The following is a 25,286-nucleotide window of genomic DNA, read 5'->3' on the forward strand; positions in this document are numbered from 1 at the left end:
TCACATAAAAGATTAAATATTAACTCTAAGAAGTGTAAAATTTAATGTTTTTAAGTGTTGAATTTAACACTGGTAAAGGAGTTCATATTTATCTCAATTTCAGAGTTACAGTTACTCACTGTAGGAGTAGTATTTTTACTCCAGAAAGTGTTAAATTTTAACTCTAAAAAAGTGTTAAAAATTCAACTCCAAGAGCAGAGTTATTTTAACACTGTGCTGGAGTCTATTTGATGGTCACGCATGTACACTCAGATTGAGTTGATTTTAACTACCAGGGAGTTTATTCCAAAGACCAGAATTTGCTGTGTATAATATACAGAAGCACATGACTGCCTCAGCGTATATAGTATTTGTACAGTATGAGCTTTATATGTATTAATGAGGCTATTTTACTGATCTTGTTCAAGCATTAAAATAAAGAAAATGTGTTAACCTGAATATTTATATTTTCTGTTCTCATTTTCAGTTTAGTTTATGTTGTAGTAATTTAAGTTTAAGTTACAGCTTTTCATCTAATATTTATATTTTATTTTATTTTAGTTCAGCTTTATTTTATTTAATATTTTCTTTAATAACAGTTTGCTCTTTCTGCGGCATTGGTTCTGGAAGTATTTTTTTCTATTCATTTCCTCCCATAGGGATTTAAAAACGTCTTAATTTTATTTTCATTTCATTTGATTTATTTATAAAGTACAAATAAACTCAACAATAGAAGACCACTGTGATGTACAGAAGAACAGTCCTATACATATATATATATATTATATACATAAAAATAATATGTAATTTGTGATGACCTAAATGCAAGGGTAAAAAGATACAACTTTTACTTAGATTTAAACTCTTATACGGATACAAATCTCACAAATAAGGGAATACTTATTCATTAAAGAATTATAAGACATGAACCAGCCAACCAGCTACGAGGTGAATCTAAACATTACAAAATTTGATTTGAAGCAAAAAAGTATTTGAAAATCAGACAAAAATACATCCACTGTGTACTTAACGGCTTTGGAGAGGGAAAGAACTACAATCCCATGAAGCATTGCGAAAAGCATAATTTAATTGAAATGTTGATATTATATATATTTATATATATATATATATATATATATATATATATATATATATATATATATATATATATATATATATATATATATATATATATATATATATATATATATATATATATATATATATATATATATATATATATATATATATATATATATATATATATATATATATATATTTATATATATATATATATATATTTATATATATATATATATATATATATATATATATATATATATATTTATATATATATATATATAATATATATATATATATATATATCTTCTCAGTTAAAAAGGTAACCCTCGTTCCCATTCTGTCGGTCACATTCGACGTATGTCGGACAGACCGATGAATAGGAATCCCTACCAAAGCCATGGATAACACTGGGAAAGTGACTCTTTCGCTGGGAAAGGAACGTTGCGGAAGCCACATCCTTCACCGAAGGAGTTATGTGGAGAAGTACATATGGACTAACCTCGTAGGTCACACATATGGTACCCAGCCTAAACCCGGTTCTCAAGGACACAACGGAATATAGGCCTGGCGGCAGACGCTCCGCCACATCGGCTGCCGAAGGGAGATCGGAGGACTCAACAGGGTCTGCCTTGTAGGGACTCTCTAGAGTAATAAGCGCATGTAAGCGCAGCAAGCCGACACTAAGCAGGGGCCTCTCCATGCCTCTGACCTGAGGTGAGAACACGGGAGGAGACCGGCTCGACACAAAGGCTACAGAATCTCGTGAACGTGTTAGGTGTCGCCCAGCCCGCAGCTCTACAAATGTCTGTCAGCGAGGCACCACGAGCCAGCGCCCAGGAGGATGCAACACTTCTTGTGGAGTGCACGTGCCGAAGTGATGGTGTTAAGTACCTCGGGGGATAAGTCACCTAGAACCTCCACGTCCCGTCCAGGGACCAGACATGGAGTTTCCAGAGGTCCGGACGCGGGTGCCAAAGTGTGCCCCGTCTCTGAGAAAGAAGGTCCTTCCTCAGAGGAATGGTCCAGGGAGGGGCTGTTACGAGGAGTGAGAGTTCCGGGAACCAGGTCCGGTTGGGCCAATAGGGCGCAACTAACAGGACCTGCTCCTCGTCCTCCCTGACTTTGCACAAGGTCTGTGCAAGTAGGCTCACTGGGGGAAACGCATATTTGCGAAGGCCCCGGGGCCAGCTGTGCGCCAGTGCATCTGTCCCGAGTGTTCCCTCGGACAGGGAGTAAAACAACTGGCAATGGGAGGTTTCTGGTGAGGCAAACAGGTCTACCTGAGCCTCTCCGAACTCTCTCCAAATCAGCTGGGCCACCTGGGGGTGGAGTCGCCACTCTCCTGGCAGTGCAGTTCATGATAGCTCGTCGGCCACACGGTTGAGCACACAGGGAACATGAATGGCAGGAACCGTCTGACGGACCTCAGACGCTTCCGACTCCAAAGGAGGAGAAGGGGGGCAAGTTGCGACATGCAACGGGAGCGCAGACCACCTTGACGGTGGATGTACGCAACGGTCGTAGTGTTGTCCGTGCGGACCAGCACATGCTTGCCCCGTAACGGCCCTTTCAGGCGGCTCAGGGCAAGGCGTATTGCTAGCAACTCGAGGCAGTTCATGTGCCAATGCAGTTGGGGGCCCGGAAACTGCATGCCCGTTGTACGTGGCACCCCAGCCCGTGCCGGAGGCATCTGTGAATACCACAGAATGCCGGGACACCTCTTCTAGGTGCACTCCTGCCTGAAGAAATCCAAGCACGGGCTGAAGGCTTGGTGGCACTCCGGAGTGATTGCCACCCGGAAAGTGCCGCGTTGCCATGCCCATCTCGGGACTTGGCCATGAAGCCAGTGTTGAAGCAGTCTCATATGAAGCAAACCGAGTGGGGTTACTGCCGCTGCGGCTGCCATATGCCCCCAGAGCCTCTGAAAGAATTTCAGTGGGACCGCTGTCCTGCCATTGAATGTACTCAAGCAGTTCAACACTGACTGAACATGTTCCTCTGTGAGGCGTGCTGTCTGCTTGACCGAATCCAACTCCATACTGAGAAAAGAGATCCTCTGCACAGGGGAGAGTTTGCTCTTTTCCCAGTTGACCTGAAGGCCTAACTGGCTGAGGAGACTGAGCACCAGGTCCCTGTGTTCGCACAACTGATCCTGCAACTGAGCTAGAATGAGCCAGTTGTCGAGAAGGGGAGACAGGGCCAGCCCGAAGGGTAGGACCTTGTACTGATATGCTTGACCCTTGAACGCAAAGCGCAGGAACGGCCTGTGTCGAGGTAAAATCGAGACATGAAAGTACGTGTCCATCAGGTCGATCACTGCAAACCAATCTCGGGGACGGATGCACTCGAAAATGCGCTTCTGCGTGAGCATTTTGAACAGTAGCTTGTGGAGGCTCTGATTCAAAACTCGCAGGTCCAAAATCGGTCGTAACCCACAGCTTTTCTTGGGTACAATGAAGTAGGGACTGTAGAACCCTGACCTCATATCAGCTGGAGGGACCGGCTCTATCGCGTCCTTTGCCAGTAGGACCGCGATCTCCGCACATGAGACAAGGGCATCAACAGCTTTCACTGCAGTGAAGTGGACGCTCCTGAACTTGGGAGGACGCCGGGTGAGCTAAATCGCATAGCCGAGCCTGAAGGTCCGAATGAGCCAGCGAGACGGACTAGCGAGCACTAACCAGGCTCGCAGAGACCGTACAAGTGGGATCAAAGGGACCGTAGGCGTACCTGCAGTGGGGCAGCGAGGTGGAATGCAGGAATGCGGCTCGGGAGGCTCTCTTAGTGAGGCGGCCCGTAGCGGGGTCTGAGTGTGCCGTGCAGGGGGCGCAGGAGAGGCTTTGGCTACCTTATCGAGCTGCACGCTGCTGCCCTCTGGAAGAGCAGCCCCACCCATCCTGGGTCGCCCGTCTCAGGGGTGATTTCTCACTAACCACTTAGATAGCAGCAGAGACGTCATCTCCCAACAGTGGACACAGTAGAGCAGGCTGGGCCGGAGTTTTTCTGCAGGAGACGACACCCTTGGCAACGAGCAGACTGAGGGGCGGCCTACAAGGAATTCAATGGTTTATCAGGGGAAGCTCCCTGGTCTGCTACTAACTGAGGAGAACTGCTGGGCTCAGTCCCCGACAGTGTCACCGAAAAAGCCACCTTGAGAGATGGTAGCATCGAGAAAGCGTTTTTAGCATGACAACCTCTCGCACATAGGTAAGCCAGGGAGTGCTTCTGGACCACTGAGGTGGACATCGTCTGGCTGAGGGCCTGCGCAGTGACTTTGATCACGGTTAGTCAACAAGCGCAGCTCAACCTCGGCTAAGAACTACCCTCATGCATAAAAAGTGCCTTGGCCTCACATGCAGGGTGGGTGTGGTCTGTGCTCAGCCACCCCACCCATGAGGGTAGTGAGAGAGGAAAACTTTATGCAGATTTTGGCACTTTTGGCGTTCCATATTTATGGCACCAATACAGCTCCATACTGCCAAGTTTTCCATGCACATCTGGAACACCCGGGAAAGCATGGCTGTAAACTCAATCTGAGTCAGCATAAGCACACACCATTACAGTGGGCAGCGTCACCCTCATTTCCAGAGCATAACAGCACTCTCTCCGATGCTGCAATCGACATCTGACCCTCAGCTGGAGCCCTGAATGAAAGGCTAGGTTCCCCTATGAGAAGGACCAGCAATCCAATCCAGAAAAGGAACCCCTCAACCTCAAGTCACCCAAGCCATTTCACCAAAGTAGACCTCTTTTGGTGCACCAGAGAGTGCGCTACAATGGAGATTAGGCAAGGAGACCGCACATCTAGAGCGCAGAGCGAGTGCTGGGTTGCCATGACAACCCGCGCTGCAGCCAGACAGCTCAACGGCACACGACACGCAGAGGAGTGAGAGTTTTGCCTTCGCTGATCTCCATGGTCTCCCAAAGTGTCGGGCAGACCCGCGGCTATGCTTTTACACACAAGCGGCAGCTGGCCAACAACAGAGGGGACTCAAGCTTCCCAGAGAAAGAAGAGTCACGACCGGCGTGTCGACGTGATCATGTTCTCATACGAAAACATGAAACACCCATGAACATCGTTTCAGCACGCACCCAGACATGTGAAACAGTGATCGTGGCCATCAGTGAGGACAGGAAACGACCGCATCCAGAAACACACAAATAGAATGGCATCTTTAAAAAGACGCAAGCTCTACTTGTGTAAGCTCTTTTAGGGACTTTACTCTTTTAAAAGTGCTGAAGCATGACTCGTCTTTTAGCAGACTCGTCTTTTAGCAGACACATGCTTGCAGAGAACAGGAACAAACACCGTTTGTTCCGAAGTGAAACTCCGAAGTGAAAAGCTGAAGATGCAATGCACCTGCTGCTCATTAAATACCCGTGCTGCAAGGCTTGCAGCTGATGCATATGATTGCATGCCAATGTGCATTGGCTCGTTTTAGTTACACTCGAAGTAGATTGGCCTCTCTAGTGAGATTCCTATTCGCCAGTCTGTCCGACGTACGTCGAACGTGACCTTTTGTTTTGTTGTTTAGCAATGAGCAAAGGAGGAATTTTCTATACAGCATCGTGTGTAATGTACTTTTTCACCATGAAGTCCACAGTTAAACACAATTATTTTAAATAATGTAGGCTGGCACTTCAACAGAAGCACTGATTAACAACCCTGTTGCTCATTGTAGGGCTGTCATCCAAGGTATATAAGTTGGCGTTAAAGATCAATTTCAGTATGGGGAAAATTAATAAAGTTTTTACTTCCAGAACCCGACTGTTGCACTCTATTTTAGTTAATAATAACAACGCCATGTCTTAGTCAGGCTGCACCAACGCACACATATTGCTTTATTATTATAGTAAATTTTTTTTATGTTGTTAACATCCAAACCACAAACATGCGTACCCAACCCCATCCAGACTCACCGCAGGACTGAGAACATTTTGGCCATTTTGCCAATGGCACGGATCTTGTTCCTGATGACCTCCTTACGGGCAGCCGCAGCATTAGCTGAGAAGAACCAGGAAACAGGCTTATATTTCATAAACAACATACTGGAGCTGAATATTCTATAGAAGAATTTAAAATGAAACAATGTTTCTCTGTAAGTATCAGATGTCTAAGATTTTTATTTTTAAAGCTACAGTACGTCAATGTGTCAACTGTTTGTTCGCAAAACAATTTAATGAAGTATTCACAATTGACAGGGAATGCCAAAAATTGAAAATCTTAGAGGAAAAAGTTGAGGAATGTGCAGGCCTCACCATCAAAGATCTCATCTCCATCGTTCATAAGCTCATCGTCAGAGCAGATGCTGAGGACATTCACCAACATCTCTGTCACTATGGGGGCATCAAAAGTCAAAAAGGCAAGACAACAACAAAACAACAACTACAAAAACATAAAATGTCACCTCTAATATTTATACACCGGCTAAACTCAATCCTTTAATCTATCTCTATCAAATTACTTTATAGGATCAAACCTTTTTGGGTTTTTACCTCATTCTAGTTTTACTTGTTGAGACAGAATAGGTGAAATACAGTTGGAATCAGAGCTATTCCATCTTCTTTGTTTTAACAAGTCAAGACAACAACTGGCTACTATCCCTCACACACCCAGAATGAAAACGTGAGGAATTTAACGGCAAAGTTGTCTCCGGGCAGAATGATGATGTCTCATGCTGTTTAGGAAAACCCTGTGTTTTCTCTTTCCCACCTTTTTCTCCAACAAATGGAAGCGACCAGGTGAAGACATCCATGAAGTTTGGCAGCCAGTACGGATGTGGCGAGCAGTTGAACTGCCGTATGTTCATTACATTGTTCTCGTATTTAAGCACAGCCGCTGCGGAGAGGCATTAAGGCTGTTATATTCACACATTACAAACATGTTTTTATGAACATAATTATCTCTATTTCTCTAATGAACATCTGTACCTTTCTTTCTTTTGCACATGACTGTCATAAGATATACGCAACAAAAGCACAAAGATACATGAGACATGACAAAATCTATCAGCAACATGCCTTGGTCATATTTCAGAAAACTAACAAACTAACAAACAAACTAACTAACTAACTGTGGTATAGTGTGTAAAAATAATAATAAATAATTGTAATTAATAAATTATTGTATATTATATATTCAATATAAATGTATTATATACTTTATTCTAATTGATATAAAAATGTATCTACATTTATAACAGACTATTTTATATAGAGAGACTATTTAAATGTTGAGCAAGCAATCTCATTACACCATGTGATGATGTGATTGCTTGTAGATTGTATATATATATAAACTGAATTCAGACCTTTGTTGTTGTAAACGTCCAGGTAGTTTGGAGCAGAAAAGATAGTGATGAGAGAGGGGAAACCTGTGGTCTGACTCTTCCTGTACATACGGTAACTAAAATGGCAAGAAAACAAAGAAGAGGTCATAGAAAATTACAGAATGACCATCAGAATTGACATGATTACAATTACGCTGAGATGTTTTCATTAACATCAATAACATTAATAATAATAAGTACATATTTGTATATGAAATTTATTCAAGGAAAGCCCCTTGAGATGCAGCATCTCGTTTTCAAGGGGGACCAAGAACATACAACAGATACAGTGCACTCAATACAATACAAAACAAACAGAACATTACAAGACAAATCTGCTCAAAGATCCCCCCTACCCTCCCAGGACCATTTCAGAATCTGCAGGGTATACAAATGTTTACAAAGACAGTTGTTTCAGGGACCATAACAATTACAAAAACTGACAATAAGTTTTCAAGAACAAGATATTTCAAGGAACCATTACAATTAAAAGCATTTACAATCAGTTTTCAAAGAAGTTCTAAAGGAGCCTAAAGTAGTATTAGATATCACAGATGGAGGCAGATTATTCCAGTCTGAAGGAGCATTATAACAAAAGGACCTCCGACCGACTACTTTGCACATAACAGGGACAGTAAATGTCAGACATTGAGAATGTCGAAGAAAATAAGTTGGAGTATATTGTACAAAAAAACTTTTCAGATATGGTGGTAAATTCAAATAGATGCATCTAAAAATGCGTCGTCTTTTATCAGGCAGCAACCAGTTAAGCTGATTATATAATTGGCAATGATGAGTTCTATATGGACACTTTAAAATGAACCTACACAGATTATTAAATAGAACATCTAATGGTTTAAGATATACATTGTACGTGTTTTGATAAACTATATCTGTTACGGTTGCTGGTGTAGAGATGAGGCTGATACGGATTTCCACAAATAGACGATACTTTAATGAACACAAAGGCAGAGTACATCCAACAAACGCTAACATAAACAGAGAACGGACAAGGAGTGCAGGGAGCGAGTGCATTATAAAGGGAGTGCAGATGATAGAGTCCAGGTGCAGGTGATCTGTGATGATGAGGAGCTGACGAGGGAAGTGAGTGCAGGTGACGAAACAGGAGGATCATGGGAAATGGAGTCCAGGGAAACAAGGGATCTGTAACAGTACCTCCCCCTCCCGGGAGGCGCGTCCTCGCGCCGTAGATGTAACAACCGGGAGGGGGGCGGGCGCCCTGGAGACCTCAAACCGGAGCAGGGGGATGAGTAGACTGGAGTGGAGGTCTCCAGGGCGGGCTCAAAAGCCATGGCGGGTCAGGAGCCAAAGGCAGCCATGGTGGGTCAGGAGCCGAAGGCAGCCATGGCGGGTCAGGTGCAGCGGGCAGACATGGCGGGTCAGGTGCAGCGGGCAGACATGCAGCGGGCATACATGGCGGGTCAGGTGCAGCGGGCAGCCATGGCGGGTCAGGTGCAGCGGGCAGCCATGGCGGGTCAGGTGCAGCGGGCAGCCATGGCGGGTCAGGTGCAGCGGGCAGCCATGGCGGGTCAGGTGCAGCGGGCAGCCATGGCGGGTCAGGAGCCGAAGCCTTCGAGGCGTTGAGCCCAGGCGTCGCTGAAGGACTGGCGGGTGATGGCGGAACCGAAGGCTCCGCCGACCGAAGCGCAGCCGGGGCTCCAGAAGGCCGCAGTGGAAGCAGGAGGACAGCCAACAAAACGAACACCGGGGGGAGTGAGGAGGCCAACTGGAACTGAGGGACGGAGTGACGGAGCGGAGCCGGAGGAGTGTAGTGCAGAGGGGAGGGCAGGCCGACGAGTGAACAAGGTGTGAGTGGAGGCAGGATGGATACTGGTGAAGCTGGTGGACAGATGGGTAACGGTGGAGCAGAGGGAAGTTGGAGCCGGGGTGTAGGTAATCGCCCAGAGGTCCGAGGTGGAGATCTGGGCGAGGGGGCTTGAGGTGGAGGTTCCGTGTAAACATAACTGGATGGAGGTGGGAGAGGGAGGCAGGGAGGGAAAACGGTCTTTGGGCTGGAGGGTTCAGACACACAGTTCATAGGAGCAGTTGGTTCGGCGGCGGCGGCGGCTGGAGCGGCTGGCTCGGCGGCGGCGGCTGGAGCGGCTGGCTCGGCGGCGGCGGCTGGAGCGGCTGGCTCGGCGGCGGCGTCTGGTGGAGCGGGGTGGGCGGCGGCGGCGGCTGGAGCGGCTGGCTCGGCGGCGGCGGCTGGAGCGGCGGCGGCGGCTGGAGCGGCTGGCTCGGCGGCGGCGGCTGGAGCGGCTGGCTCGGCGGCGGCGGCGGCTGGATCGCTGGCTCGGCGGCGGCGGCGGCTGGAGCGGCTGGCTCGGCGGCGGCGGCGGCTGGAGCGGCTGGCTCGGCGGCGGAGACTGGAGAACTTTGCTCGGCGGCGGAGACTGGAGAACTTTGCTCGGCGGCGGAGACTGGAGAACTTTGCTCGGCGGCGGAGACTGGAGAACTTTGCTCGGCGGCGGAGACTGGAGAACTTTGCTCGGCGGCGGAGACTGGAGAACTTTGCTCGGCGGCGGAGACTGGAGAACTTTGCTCGGCGGCGGAGACTGGAGAACTTGGCTCGGCCCAAAAGTCTATAAGCCAGGCCGCATGACTGGGCGGCTTGTGTGAGGCTGGAAGATGGGTACTATCCATCCCCTCATATACAATTAAAATCCCCACAGGCACTGGAGCTGGCTCTGTGGGGACTGGAGCGGGCTCTGGAGATACTGGAGCGGGCTCTGGAGATACTGGAGCGGGCTCTGGAGATACTGGAGCGGGCTCTGGAGATACTGGAGCGGGCTCTGGAGATACTGGAGCGGGCTCTGGGGATACTGGAGCGGGCTCTGGGGATACTGGAGCGGGCTCTGGAGACACTGGAGCGGGCTCTGGAGACACTGGAGCGGGCTCTGGAGACACTGGAGCGGGCTCTGGAGACACTGGAGCGGGCTCTGGAGACACTGGAGCGGGCTCTGGAGACACTGGAGCGGGCTCTGGAGACATTGGGGCCGCTTTCTTCCTCCTCCTCCGCTTACTGGGCCCAGTAGCGGAATATGGGTCCAGCCTGGGGCAGGCAGGGAGTTCGCTGGAAAGGTGTGCGGAGGAAGCCGGAGGTTGACTGACTGGCCCGGCCAACCGTGTTTCTGGATGGACTGGACGACAACACTGATCCTGAACCTCTTCTACTAAGAATTTGGAGCCATTCAACCACAAAATTAAATTGATAGTATCGCTTAAGGAGAAACAAAAAACAGGTTCATCAAAACGGATAGTGTCGTCATCCAATCCATCCAAAAACAAGGAGATCAACTGAGCATCAGGCCAGTCAGACAAGAAAGCAAGCTCCACGAACTCCTCCACATACCTCTCCAGCGAACGACCCACCTGTAGGAGCCCGATGAGGCGATCGCCGGTTGTCAGAAGAGTGAGAGGCGTTGGAGGAGCAGGAGCCAGGGAGCTGGTGGAAGTCTCCATTTTTTTTTGTGGAAAATCCGGTCGTTTAGGGTCCGTTCTTCTGTTACGGTTGCTGGTGTAGAGATGAGGCTGATACGGATTTCCACAAATAGACGATACTTTAATGAACACAAAGGCAGAGTACATCCAACAAACGCTAACATAAACAGAGAACGGACAAGGAGTGCAGGGAGTGAGTGCATTATAAAGGGAGTGCAGATGATAGAGTCCAGGTGCAGGTGATCTGTGATGATGAGGAGCTGACGAGGGAAGTGAGTGCAGGTGACGAAACAGGAGGATCATGGGAAATGGAGTCCAGGGAAACAAGGGATCTGTAACAATATCTGCATAATCAATAATTGGTAAAATTAATTGGGTAATTATCTTTTTTCGTACTCTAAATGTAAAACAATTTGATGACCTGTATAGAGGCAGTAAACAAGAGTATGTTCGTTTTATTATGTAATCAATATGTGGTTTGAAATTTAATTCTGAATCAAGCCAAATTCCCCGATATTTAACAGAGGTCTCTTTTGTCACTGGAGTACCATATTTGTAATATAAAACCCTTTTCTACAGCAAGTATGTGAAGCCTAATGGATAATAATTTTTCACAAAGCATAGTCTCAAATCATAAACAATAGTTTTAAAGTATTTATTCTTTCTTTTCTATTATTATTTCTTTAAAGAACTTGGCCTTTATTGTGTAAAAGCGTGCAATACAATACAAAATGATTAACATGAAATGCATTAAAGATAATTAATAAACATTACAATGCATATTATTTTTTTAATAGACTGTGTAAAATTAACTAATTTACTCAGTGAGTATGCTGTCTGCTGTTGTCGACTGTACAGATTGTTGTGGAGTATTATACTGACTGCTGTTTAGTTGACTGGATGGAATAGTTTACTATTGTGGAGTATTATAGAGTCTCTTTGCACATTTAAAAACTACTCTCTGCATTATGCCTGAGACAATTACTGATAAAAAGGCCTGGGCTTAGGTGAATGTTTGTGCATTGGTGGCATTTCAGATCAATGAACACTACTGTACAGTAATGTACGTGGATTATGGAGAATCAATGTCTCTCTGCGTCTGCTGTATCTGTACACTGATCATCCAACAACACAAACTCAATCCAGCCTGTCAATATACACATATTGTGTGTGTTTTTAGGGTTTCTATATCTGTAGGAGGTGAGGAACAGAGCTGAAGAGAGAAAAGCAGTCATATAGAAAAGGACGGGTGATCAAAGGTGATGTTGTGTGTTGTTTTCTTACCCTGCGTCCTGCGCCTCATGTGCCCTGATGACCGACAGTAAGTTGTTGGTCTGTAAAAACTCACACACTGCAGGATAGCTGTACAAAATAATAAAACAGACAAAATGAGGCATGGTAAACAATATTTAAAGCATGGTAAACAATATTTAAAGCATATTAAATATTTACATTGATAAATACTGATTCAGCAACTCATTTGGCTGAATAAATAGTTAGCTGGTCTGTTTTTGATGGTTTTAGAGGGGTTCCTGTCAGCTAACTAGCTAAACCCCAGTAACAGGGAATGTTCTCACACTTCTCAAAATGCACTTAGCACAAAACATTTTCTATACATTGTTCCTGAATTTTTCCTGAAACATTTTAGTTTGACCTTTATCTAACATTTCTAACATCAAATGTTAATACTTGTTTCAGAATGCTTAAAAGTAACATGCTCAAAATGTCTGCAGAATGAAATGTTTTCCAAGAAATGTATTGCTCAAATTCATTGTGTCATTGCTAATAGTCCAGCTAGCACTTGTGATTTAGATCTAACATCACTTTTGACATCACAACATCACATTTTCCATGTGATGCATTATACAGCCATCCTGATATCTCTGAGATGCTCAGAAGTGTCAAAAACCATTGCGAGTTGATTTTAACCCATTGCTAGCGTGTGTATTATTGTCTTACCACTATGAGCCACCAGGGGGGAGCAGTGATGTAAATGTGAAGATTACAGTGAAAACCACTATCATTTCCTCCTCAAAATATGTCTAAATGTGGTCTTAGTAAAGAAATGAAGGCCCAGATTTTGTGTTGTATGATCCCATGTTGAAAACTTGTTAATTGTTAATTTAACTTGGCAGTCTTTTATATTTTTTTTTCCTGGTATATGTTAAAAATGACAGGCCTTAAGTGATTTTCAGTACAACTAAAATTTGTAAAATTAAAATACTAATATTTATGTCTTAATTTCTTTATTTTCAAACATTAAACATCAAATGTTTATTTTGGTGTACAACTGAAATGCTTCTCCTTTGTCTAAAGATTCTCCTTTGTTAGCTACAGGTTTAAAAACTCTTCTCATAGCAAATATGGTGAAATGCTTCACTTAAAATTTGCATATATTTAATTAAATTGCAGCCTTTGCAATTTGATAACTGCACAAAGTCATATTGTGATTTTGATTTTATTTTGATTAATCGTTCAGCCCTATTTTCTATTCTCTATCCTTTTCCTGTTACATCATTTCTGTATTTCTTTCAGGTTCTCACTATATCTCTGTATCTTCATATCTCAGCGGATCTGGCAGTAGTAGCCAGTTGTCATGGTAACAGCAGAGCGCAGATTCCCGTGGGATTGTGGGGATTCTGTGTTGTGCTGGGGCTGGTCACTGTTTGGAATGCTTTACAATTCCAATTAAACTCGCACAGCACTTCAGGCGTTGGACTTTTATCTATACCGTTATTTCACCGTACAACCGGTCCTTTCGTGATTCAGGAGACTTAAAGTGTCAACTCAGTCTCAGGTGTTTCTCCTAAAATTCCTTAGGGAATTTTCCCTATTTGTTCAACAATTGTGTCATTTATGTCTCTTTATATTTATGACACAATTGTTGACATACAGCAGTGGTTCTCAAACTTTTTTGGTCACTCCCCCCTTTAAACCTTCTAAAAAAAGCGGCTTGCATCATTTGGTCTTGGAAGAATTCATATTGAGATCTCTGACATTTGATTGTGTAATTTAGGTATCTTCTTAAGTCTGAGACATCGTTGAGATCTATAGGCCCTGTTTACACCTGGTATTAAAATGCGATTGTTCGATCAGATCACAAGTAGACGAGAGAGACACATACCCGTTAAAACCTGGTGTTTTAATCTGTCTTCTTTGTCCATTTTCGACCACTTCTGTCTAGATTTCTTCGAGGGGAAGGTCTATGGGTGGGTAAATGTATGGACTTTTTCAGATCTGAGCGTCTACACTACGAAAGCAGTCTGGTCACATGTGTTTTCATGGAGAAGCTCAGAACCTTTTAGACCTCGTTTACACCTGTGTTTAGCATTGTACACTTGTGATCTGATCGATCAAAACACATCTTAATAGTGTAAACAAGGCCATTGAGATACTAAAGAGATATTGATTGTCAATTTCTATGTATTCTTCCTCCCCTTCATGGTGTCATCTTTATAATTTCTGCACCTCTTCTATCACTTTACAAAGTGATCTCTATAGAGAAGTTTGTGTGGTTTACCTGTAAAAGTAGGAGCATCCACGGACAGAGTTGTGGCTGAAGTAATCTTGGCTTTTTTCATTGCCAAAGTCCTCCAGTGGGTCGGACCACAGCAGATCACACATGGGGCCAAATGCTGGGGGCTCCTTGAACCTGTCCAACTGAGAGACAAACAAAGAGAGAGCTAGTGTCAACATCAGTAAAATGAAATATTAATAAATATGATAATAATATTAATAAACATTATAAATATTTGAATTTTTTTTAATCTTATTTTAAATCACACTGTGTTAACACTAACTTTTTTGCCCTGTGTTGCCAGTAAAAAAATATACCATTCTTTGAAAAGTCAGGGAATAAAAAAAAAAATAAATAAAAAAAAAATAATACTCTGTGCTGTGTTTGTACACAGCCTGTACATTGCTAAAGAAAATAAACCAGAAGCATAAGGGGAGATTTAAAAAAAATCCGTCAAACATCTGCTGTTAGAGCTCATTAAGTCTAAAACATTTCAAATTATCCAGTATTGTTTGGTAAGGACTATCTACAGTAGGTAACAGGAACTGGAGTAAATATATATATAGATAAATTATATATAATATAAATATATAAATTATAATAAAAAAAAAATATATATATATATATATATATATATATATATATATATATATATATATATATATATATATATATATAATGTATTAATATTTTTATGTATAAACTGTATATACACACATAAAAGTTAAAAGGTTTGAGGTTGATATGATTTTCCTTTGTTTTCGAAAGTCTTTTATGTTCACCAAAGGAAAACAGTTGTGAAATATTATTATTTAAAAAAGACTGACTATGTTTTCTATTTTAAAATTAAATTTATTTAATTTATTTCATGGGATGTCAAAGCTAAAATTTCAGCATCATTACTCAAGTCTTCAGTGTCACATGCTCCATCAGATATCATTTCAAACCAAAATGTATTCAGACACCTTGAACACAGGCCTGGATTAACACAGTGTGGTGCCCTAGGGTGACCACATTTGAAATGCCCCGCACTCACCCAACCAAAAATTTGTGCATGCAAAATCATTAATTCTGCCTTCACGTGCAATAGGAATTATCCTAAATACGAGCTTCCTAGGTAAAAAATTGCACATGAACATTTTCATATATGGGTGCACTTTGTGAAAAAAACAAACAAACAAACAAACAAACAAAAAAAAAAAAAAAAAAAAACAGAGGGGGGATGTTTTGATTTATTTATTTATTTTTAAATTTTTTAAAAACCACAGTGGAGCTATATACTATTTTTTGGCAGCTGTTACAGAAACATTTTTACAAAAAATCTTCTGATTTAACCTTGAGATTTTAAGTATTAGATAGCTTAAATATTTGCACCACTATCTACAATGACACTAATAAGTCTTAATTTCTGATAGAAATGCAAAATCAACCGGTAGTTATTAATAGAATAACGAGACACAAACCTCTACATTCAATCGCGTTTGCTCCCATTTATTTTTGATCACAGTGCATACACATACACACTTTTAGTCCAAAAGTGCGCACATTTGGAGAAATACATGTTTACCTCAGATTTCATTCGTTATATTTCATTCATATTTAGGCAGGGTTTCATAATTACCGAGGTCAGAAAATGTTGTTTGCTAGGGGGGTATGGGGGCATGCTCCCCCGAGAAAATTTAGATTTCCCTGGTGTACATGTGCCTTTTTAAGACGTTTTAAGGCCAACAAATTGGATAACAATAGCTTTAAAACCATGTCAGCAAATACATACATGCATGCACAGTTTTGAGGCAGCTTTAATCGCATGTTTGGTAATTTCATGACTTAATTTACAACAGAACAACGATGGCGCATGCTCGTAGTTTCTTCTGCGCTTTATTTAAGCTATAATATAGTAATTATGCAGCGCGCGCCGGCGCATTTGCGCATGCCACTCTTGAGTGCGCGCCGCAAGCACAGTATAACGGCTGATTGGACAGTCGTGTTCATTTTTCTGAGTTTTACCGACATAGCCTGACAACATCTCATCTGACCGCAGTTCACTGTTGTTCAACTGAAGCTACCTTTTCCGCGCTCGTTTGACTGGCACCTGGCGCTGAGACGAAGGTGGAATGCGCGTCTGAAAAGTGTCCCGTTTTTGTGGTCGTAAAGAGACAGTTCTATATAAACGCAGCGTTTTACTTGGCGATGTTTTAAAATATATGTATATATATATATCAGGGGCGTTTCCTCCGAGTAGGCAAGGGAGGCAGTGCCTCCTCAAAAAAATAGGATGAGAAAATAATCCATATTACATATAAAACAACACAAATATTACAAATTATTACATTAAAAAGAGCGCAAGTCACGCGTATTTCTTAAGGAACACTGCCATCATAGACTGATATTTTTTTTTATCCCCACCGCCACCAGGGTTAAAAATAATTCAGCAGAGGCATGCACAGACCTCTGCGAGGGCAGGGGCGAATTCGCGTTCTGGGGGAGGAGAAATGGGAACGCGGGGGCACCGCGATATAGAGACCTACATCGGATGGGACGGATTTTTCAGTCCCGCGCCCGCTCGCCCGCTTCCTGCAGGAATCATTTGATTCTCCCGCAACTCGCACGCGAGTAGTGTCTTACCACCCGCGCCGCACTCTTTTGCGTTGGGTCCCGCGGATCCGGGAGTGCTGGTCTCACCGCGATGGGACCGCAAGGGGCGCTTTCACTTTCGCGATCAAAGGGGCAGGGCTCTTTATATTCTCTCTGTATATATTGTATCATTAACTGTTAATTCTGTCTTTCCAGCTAAATAATATATATACAAAACATGATTTTTTTTAAAAAAAGTCTAGTCATTATCTCAATCACTTGGTGCCCCCCTATTGGCTGGTGCCATAATCCGGCCCTGCTTGAACATTTCATTCTTTATTACAGTTTATTCACTATAGTTTAAAAATGGTAATAAAATATGACAAGATCTCAGAGTTAAACTGTGTCCAAAACAAATTCATTTTAATTACTGTATGTCAGATAACACTTGTTCAACAATAGGCAATATATATATATATATATATATATATATATATATATATATATATATATATATATATATATATATATATGTATGTGTGTGTGTGTGTGTGTGTGTATGTATGTGTTAAGTGTGTCACATAACATTGTAATGTATAACAATAGCTTTGTTCAAAGAATAGTTCAAGGAAACATACATTAATAACCATCTCAGGAGATAACCACTAGAATACACTTACTCAGACGATATATTGACAAAGATGGACATCGGATGGCAGGAAACTCAGAACTTAAGTAGACAGATTAAACAAAGGGAGCTAATGACATAATTATTGGACAACAGGTGAACTGAATGCCAACTCAGGAAAACTATGTCACACAGGACTGAACCAAACATACAATGAAACACAGAAGACAGACCAGACAGAACATAGGAAAAAACCAAAAGTCCAGGGCAAAAAACAGTCCATGGGGGAGTGGATGGTGGGAGGAGCCAGTGAGGAGCCAGGAGAAGCCAGATGATGAGGCCCCAGGGCAGACTAGCAGGTGGGAGGAGCCATGGTGTAGATTTTATGGTAGGCACCCTGGGTACGACCGACGCCGATGCTGCCACCACAGATGGAGACCCAGGTGGAGTTGATGAGCTGAAGAACCCACGCAACACCGATGGAACCACGGCGACAAGCTTCCAAGGTGGAACCAGGGAACTAAAGGACAGAGGTGGAGCCAGGGGAAGGTGAAGCCAGACGGAGACGAAGGCGCAGGCAGCTCGATGTCTGACCAAGATGGAGCTGGAGGGACGAGGGAGCCCGATGGAGCCGTATTGCTGGTCAAGCTGAGGGAGGGAGGAGCCGAGGCGGAGCCAGTGTGTTGACATGCCGCGGTGGAGCGATGGGCACAGAGGCTGGAAGCAGAGCCAGGGTATCCTCTGGGCTGGGTGGAGCTGGTGGTCTGAAGCACTGAGGCAGAGCCACACATGATGTGGGAGATGCAGAGGGGATGAAAGATACCAGCGGAGGCAGGGCCAAGGACTGGATGTAAGAGGAGTTGGGGGAGGGAGGCTGGGTGGGCATTCTGGAGATGCAGGGGGCACGGGAGAAACAGATATTCCTAAATAAATAACCTCAAGAGGTTTAATCCGTCGCATCTGCTGTGGCAAGTTTGTGGGCGGGGCTTCCATCAAAGCAGTCAAACTCCACTATAACAGTGCAGACCTGTCTGGATAGATGGTAAGGCAATCCTCAAGGGAAAGCTGCCCCTGTTCCAGGCATAGCAGGTAAACTGCAGGTAAACGCATCTTTGCTACTCACTTGGAGGGTCCATCTTTCTGTCACGTAACGTGGTAATGTAGAAATCACATGACGAGGAATAGTTCAAGGAAACTTTAATAAAATAAACTCAGGAGAATACACTTACTCAGACAATACATTGATGAAGAAGGTAATTGAATTGCAGAAAACTCTTAACTTAAGTAGACAGATTAAACAAAGGGAGCTAATGAGATAATTAATGGATAACAGGTGAACTGGATGACTACATGCAGCGCTGTGCAGACTAATCGGTGGCTGACGTGAAACAGTGCATGCCTGTTAGAAATATAGTCTGACTTAAGACAGCAGAGACGCCATGTGACACATCAAAGTTGAGCAGACGGCTGACTCAGCTGTCGCAGTTTCTTCAGAGCGGCTGCACGAGCTCTGGTGATAACATATCTGTTCCACGATTGGCTGGATTCACCGCATGACAACAATCACATGTGTTTAGTGTTTATTCTGACACATTTAGTTCCACTAATGCTCACAAATCTGTGTTTTTATAACAGTAAAAGCTCTTTTCATGTAATCGTAATGTTATATTGTCATGTTTATCAAAATAAAACTGATAATAAAAAAAACATAGACCCCACTTTAATTGTATTTAAATAGTATAGGCTAATGTTGAACTTTATTCTTGTACAAACAGACATTGTATTAAGCAGTACATAAATAACTGAATGAAAACATCTCTGAAACATCTTTGTATTTGAGAAATATCGCATTTAATTCACTTCATCTGTGATAAAGTATGCAAACACAGTGCAAGCATCACTACGGGAAGCAGAAAGTGTATGATTTCACGCCTGCGTTTTTAGCTCCTCCCCAACTGCAAGCGTCAACTCTTGCCAAACGGTTACATCCAGCCACAGCCAAAGTTGAACGCACCTAAGGTCACACATGTCTGAACCAAAAATACAATGAAACACAGGAGACAGACAATACATGTAACAATACTGTATGTATGTGTATATATATATATATATAGTCATACACAGTCCTCCTCACCCTCTTAATGTCGTCTAATGTGTGGATTTCTGGAGACAGGCCACCATGAACACACAAAAACTGCTGATTCATCAGTGCAGCCAGAGGCAGACAGTCAAACGCATCCATGCACGCATCATACACCTGCTCCGAGTATTTGATTTTACCTGAAAGAAAGACAGACAGAGATCACACACCTGCACAGAGCATCTGATTTCACCCGAGAGACACAGTGAGAGATAAAGAAAAGAGAGTGTACAAGAGATACAGATGGAAGAGTATAAAGTAATGTCATTCCAGAGCTAAGAAATGAAGTGAGCTTCTTCTGAAGGGTTTATTTTCTCTGTATGAATCTAATTTGTACATTAAGCTCCTGCATTCATTTACACTTTCAGAGGACACTAAAGGAGAGATGTGTGTGTGTGTGTGTGTGTGTGTGTGTGTGTGTGTGTGTGTGTGTGTGTGTGTGTGTGTGTGTGTGAGAGAGAGAGAGAGAGAGAGAGAGAGTCTGTGCTGTGTCAATCTCACTGCTCCAAATCTACCAATCTGTTCAGCCTCATCACTGCATCACCTCTCCATCTCTCCCTCCATCCTTCTTCTAATCACACACAAATACTCTCACTAATGTCTCACTAATGCCATTGGATCAATCAATATGTTTAATATAAGTTTTTGCTATGTTGTAGTGTAGTAGTATAAGAATACAAATGTGCTCTGTGTCAAGAATCAATACTGAATGTGATGACCTTCTCAAGTGTGTGTCACAATGAGTGCATGTCTAGTCATACTCTGGAGGAAAATTAGCTGAAAAATTACCCCACAAAACCTTTTTTAAAAATTCTTAAAAGAAAAGTGTAAAATGTAAACAATGTTGGCTTTGTGATATTCTAAAATTGCAAAAATGTATTTTAGTATTAGAGTTACAATTTACCAATTCATCACAATGTTTATTTTATGTACGTATATGTAAATATATATACACATGTTATTTAATTATTAATAGAGTTGAAGCGTATTAAAATGTTTAATTATTCTATATATATATATATATATATATATATATATATATATATATATATATATATATATATATATATATATATATATATATATATATATATATATATATTGTTGTGGAAATTTTAAATTTTCATATGCTTTTTACCTGTATTCTTGTGAAATATGATGCTTATGGAACATGATATGATGTTGGCTTAAGTGGTAATGTTTAACATAGTGTTAACATAGATGTTGGAAATAGAAAGAGCAAGATATGGTATGGGGAAATGCAAGATGTATGTTTAAAAACATGTCTGTGCTAACTATGTGTGGAAAGTTACAGCCACTAAGGGATGTTCCAAATATGGTAAAAGGACAGAGGCTTCGGCCTTGGAGGTTAGAAATATAAAAGTGAGGGGAAGCTTTCGTTCTTTGTCTTACACTCTGCAGCTACTTGTGTTTCTGTATGACCTGTCTGACCTTTCTTGCAAGAAATAAAAGCTTTGAAGACAATTGGACGTGTTTGTCTCTTATGCAGTAGAGTCGGAGTTGATTTTTGCAACAACATTTGGTGTCAGAAAGTGGGATTCCATGGATGTGCTTTTTGGACCCGAGAGCGGACGGTGACTGATCATCCTGGACTTAATAGTAGTCTCAGCCCTACCCCGAATAGATTAAGGGATGAGGGGCCGACCGCCAGGGTCCAGAGGGGTACACCACTGGAATCAGAAAACGAACCCGGGTGGCTACACGACTCTCTGGTAAGAGATAAATTTAAATTTTATGGGGAATTAAGAGTAAGTGCGATTTGGTAAAGTTTGGAAGATTAGGAAACAGGAAAAATTTAAAAATTTGTGATTTAAGTGATTTAAATATGAGTTTATGTGGGTAAAATAAGTTTTTGAATAGAAAAAGTAAAAAAAAAAAAAAAAAAAGGGAAGTTTAAAGATATGCTTTTAGAATTAACACCAAAAGCAACTTTGAAAGTGAGCAGTTTATAGTCATGTGTGTCTAATATGTGAGTGAGAGTGACTGGACTTTATGTGTTGTATGTGTTAGTTTGGGGAAAATCCATAGTGTATATGTCATTAACTAGTGTGAATGAGTGTTTTATCATTACAGATGGGTTAAGTGAAACGAGAAATTTGGAGAAGCAGATATTTGGGTTGAATCTGATGAAAAGACGATACAGAACATGGGACGAGCTTTAAGTGGATTGTTTATCCAGCTCTGTCTACTAATGGTAATTATGACTACTTTTGTCATTTATGATGTTGATTTGAATTACTCTCTGGATCAGTAAGTTTAAGTATTTATGGAAAATTGGAATTGTAAAATTGAAGATTGCCGTCCATGGGTTAAAACCCCTTGTCTAAATTCAACTTGGGGTCTGAATTTAAACACTGTCAGCTATGTGTGATCACAATGCTAAATGTAAAAATGTAGACTTGACGGCAGAGAAAGAGTGACACATTGGCAATAAACAAGATTATCCAGAGAGCCCAGTAACCTTCATAGAACGAAGGATGATGAGAAGAAACATCATTGTTGTTTGACTATCCTTGATCAAGTCTGTACACCATGACTTGACCTGCTAGATAAACCATTTGATAACTGTGAGGACGTGTCGTTTGTAGATGGCTCTGTCTTCAGAGACAAAACAACAGACCGGAATGGCGAAGGATAAGTTGTGACCATGGAATGTGAAGTGTTGGTTTCAGAGCTACTGTCCTCTATTTGGCATAAGCAGATGAGTTTTGACCCTCACTGGAGGGGGTAGACTGACTGAAAGAATTGTAATATCAATTGAGAAACAGAGTAAAGAAAATCATTGCACAGTAAATGAGTGCGCTTCAGAAGTACACCCGGCATTGGCTGAGGTACCTGCTAAATGTTTAGCTAAACATAAGAATAAAGTGGTCCTGTTTGTCAGAGAAGTGTGTTGAGACTACAGACTGGAGTCTGAAGAGAAGAGTGACAATGTGAGTTACAGTGAGAAGTTAGGAGCTTTTATGACAGAAAACAAGGGAGAAGTCAAGGTGGAAAGAATTGTGGTTATCTATACAAGTGCTCATTATTAGGTTGGGGTGGTAGACGATCTTTGGGGTGCTGTGGTTTGAATTTCTGGTTGTGCCCAAACTAATAAAAAAGTTTCTGTTTCTTTAGGAAGTGCTGGAGCAGACACAGGAGATTGTGTGTAATCAGTTATCTGAAAATAACCTTGATTTTTCTAAGTCTTTACAGAGCATGTTCAGAGACAGAGAAAGCTGGAGGAAATCTGGTTGCAGAATTGAAGATGGATTTTAGTTTAGTGCTGATGGCAAATGTTGTTTAGAGAAACATGTCACCAACCACTATGATCAATTAATGATGAACAATGTATCAAAAAGGGGGATGGCTGAAAATAAGCCTGAAAATTCTAAATTAGGTTGGAAGAACCCATTTTTGGGAATTGAAGGGGCTAAACAACGAGTGGCATCAACAGAATTGTGTGAACATGACATGTTGAACTATTGCAAAGCAATGTTTTCTATATTCTATTATGTTTTCTATTTTCTATTTCTATCTGTATCCTGTCTAAAATTTTCATGTAGGTGAAATCAGCTCAAGGAATTCCAAATCACCACTGAGGCCGGACAATGACATCATGGGCTGCAAAATGGATCTGTTGTGATAAGATGTTATAGAACCTAAATTTGCATGCTATATGTCTGTAAAATGAAGGATTTCTATGACTGGGTGATGTATCTGAATTTGTTGTTTGTATGAAGATCAGAAATGAAGAGCATAAATGTGACGTAAGAACTTAAATTTACCGTATAAGATACTTTAAGATGAATATGGATGATTAGTGGTTAATCCTCAAAGAATGTGATAGTAAAATGTGACAGAGGTATTTGACTTCATGGTAAAGCCCATTCTTTATCCTATTTAGCTTGCTAAAACACAGGGTCTATCCCCACAGAAAAAAAAGCCTTAAGCATTTTCTAACTTTCTTCACCTCACTGTGATGTGAAATGAAGTAGAAGTAATCATTAGTTATCAATGAATGATAAGAAGAGGGAATTGTTGTGGAAATTTTAAATTTTCATATGCTTTTTACCTGTATTCTTGTGAAATGTGATGCTTATGGAACATGATATGATGTTGGCTTAAGTGGTAATGTTTAACATAGTGTTAACATAGATGTTGGAAATAGAAAGAGCAAGATATGGTATGGGGAAATGCAAGATGTATGTTTAAAAACATGTCTGTGCTAACTATGTGTGGAAAGTTACAGCCACTAGGGATGTTCCAAATATGGTAAAAGGACAGAGGCTTCGGCCTTGGAGGTTAGAAATATAAAAGTGAGGGGAAGCTTTCGTTCTTTGTCTTACACTCTGCAGCTACTTGTGTTTCTGTATGACCTGTCTGACCTTTCTTGCAAGAAATAAAAGCTTTAAAGACAATTGGACGTGTTTGTCTCTTATGCAGTAGAGTCGGAGTTGATTTTTGCCACAACAATATATAATAACAATACATTTAATGTGTATCTAATTATATAGTTGGAGCATATTATTGTAATTCATATTTATTATTTATTAATTTATTAATATTTATACACATTAAATTATTTTAAATATATACATAAATGTATAAAATAAATCAAATATAATAATAATATTAAAGATATTTCTATAAAAATTTATATAAAAATATATTTTTAATATATCAGATTTCAGACTTACTGTTACAGATCCCTTGTTTCCCTGGACTCCATTTCCCAGAATCCTCCTGTTCTCCACACCTGCACTCACTTCCCTCGTCTGCTCCTCATCGTCACTCATCACCTGCACCTGGACTCTATTGTCAGCACTCCCCATATATTGCACTCACTCCCTTCACTCCTCGTCCGTTCTCTGTTTTGTTAAGGTGTCTGTCTGTTGTTCATTGCCATTGTTTGAAGTAAAGTCTCTATTATCGTGGAAATCCGTATCTGCCTCATCTCTCTACCAGCCACCCGTAACAGAAGAACGGACCTAAACCGACCGGATTTTCCACGAAAAAAAAAATTGAGACTTTCCCCAGCTCCCTGGATCCAGCTCCTCCATCGCCTCTCACCCTAACAGCCAGCGAACGCATTATCGGGCTCCTGCAGGTAGGACGTTCGCTGGAGAGGTATGTGGAGGAGTTCGTTGAGCTTGCTTACTTGTCTAACTGGCCCGACGCTCAGTTGATCTCCCTGTTTTTGGATGGATTGGATGACGACACTATCCGTTTTGATGAACCTGTTTTTTGTTTCTCCTTAAGCGAAACTATCAATTTAATTTTGTGGTTGAATGGCTCCAAATTCTTAGTGAAAGAGGTTCAGGATCAGTGTTGTCATCCGGTCCATCCAGAAACACGGTTGGCCGGGCCAGTTAGTCAACCTCCGGCTTCCTCCGCACACCGCTCCAGCGAACTCCCTGCCTGCCCCAGGCTGGACCCATATTCCGCTACTGGGCCCAGTAAGCGGAGGAGGAGGAAGAAAGCGGCCCCAATGTCTCCAGAGCCCGCTCCAGTGTCTCCAGAGCCCGCTCCAGTGTCTCCAGAGCCCGCTCCAGTGTCTCCAGAGCCCGCTCC

General features: G+C 42.1%; 1 protein-coding gene across 1 annotated transcript in view; it reads right to left on the reverse strand.

Moving 5' to 3' along the window:
* Window positions 1-25,286, reverse strand: part of ppp3cb (protein phosphatase 3, catalytic subunit, beta isozyme) — a 123,606-nt gene that overhangs the window by 23,241 nt on the left and 75,079 nt on the right. The window contains exons 6-12 of the mRNA XM_067390689.1: window positions 19,707-19,852; window positions 14,374-14,513; window positions 12,138-12,215; window positions 7,374-7,468; window positions 6,776-6,901; window positions 6,322-6,399; window positions 5,983-6,067 (exon numbers count right to left, since the gene is read on the reverse strand). Of these exons, the coding sequence (XP_067246790.1) occupies window positions 5,983-6,067; window positions 6,322-6,399; window positions 6,776-6,901; window positions 7,374-7,468; window positions 12,138-12,215; window positions 14,374-14,513; window positions 19,707-19,852 (748 nt within the window). The remainder of the gene's footprint in view (window positions 1-5,982; window positions 6,068-6,321; window positions 6,400-6,775; window positions 6,902-7,373; window positions 7,469-12,137; window positions 12,216-14,373; window positions 14,514-19,706; window positions 19,853-25,286) is intronic.

Source organism: Chanodichthys erythropterus, chromosome 1 (genome assembly GCF_024489055.1).
Source record: "Chanodichthys erythropterus isolate Z2021 chromosome 1, ASM2448905v1, whole genome shotgun sequence".
Classification (NCBI taxonomy): domain Eukaryota; kingdom Metazoa; phylum Chordata; class Actinopteri; order Cypriniformes; family Xenocyprididae; genus Chanodichthys; species Chanodichthys erythropterus.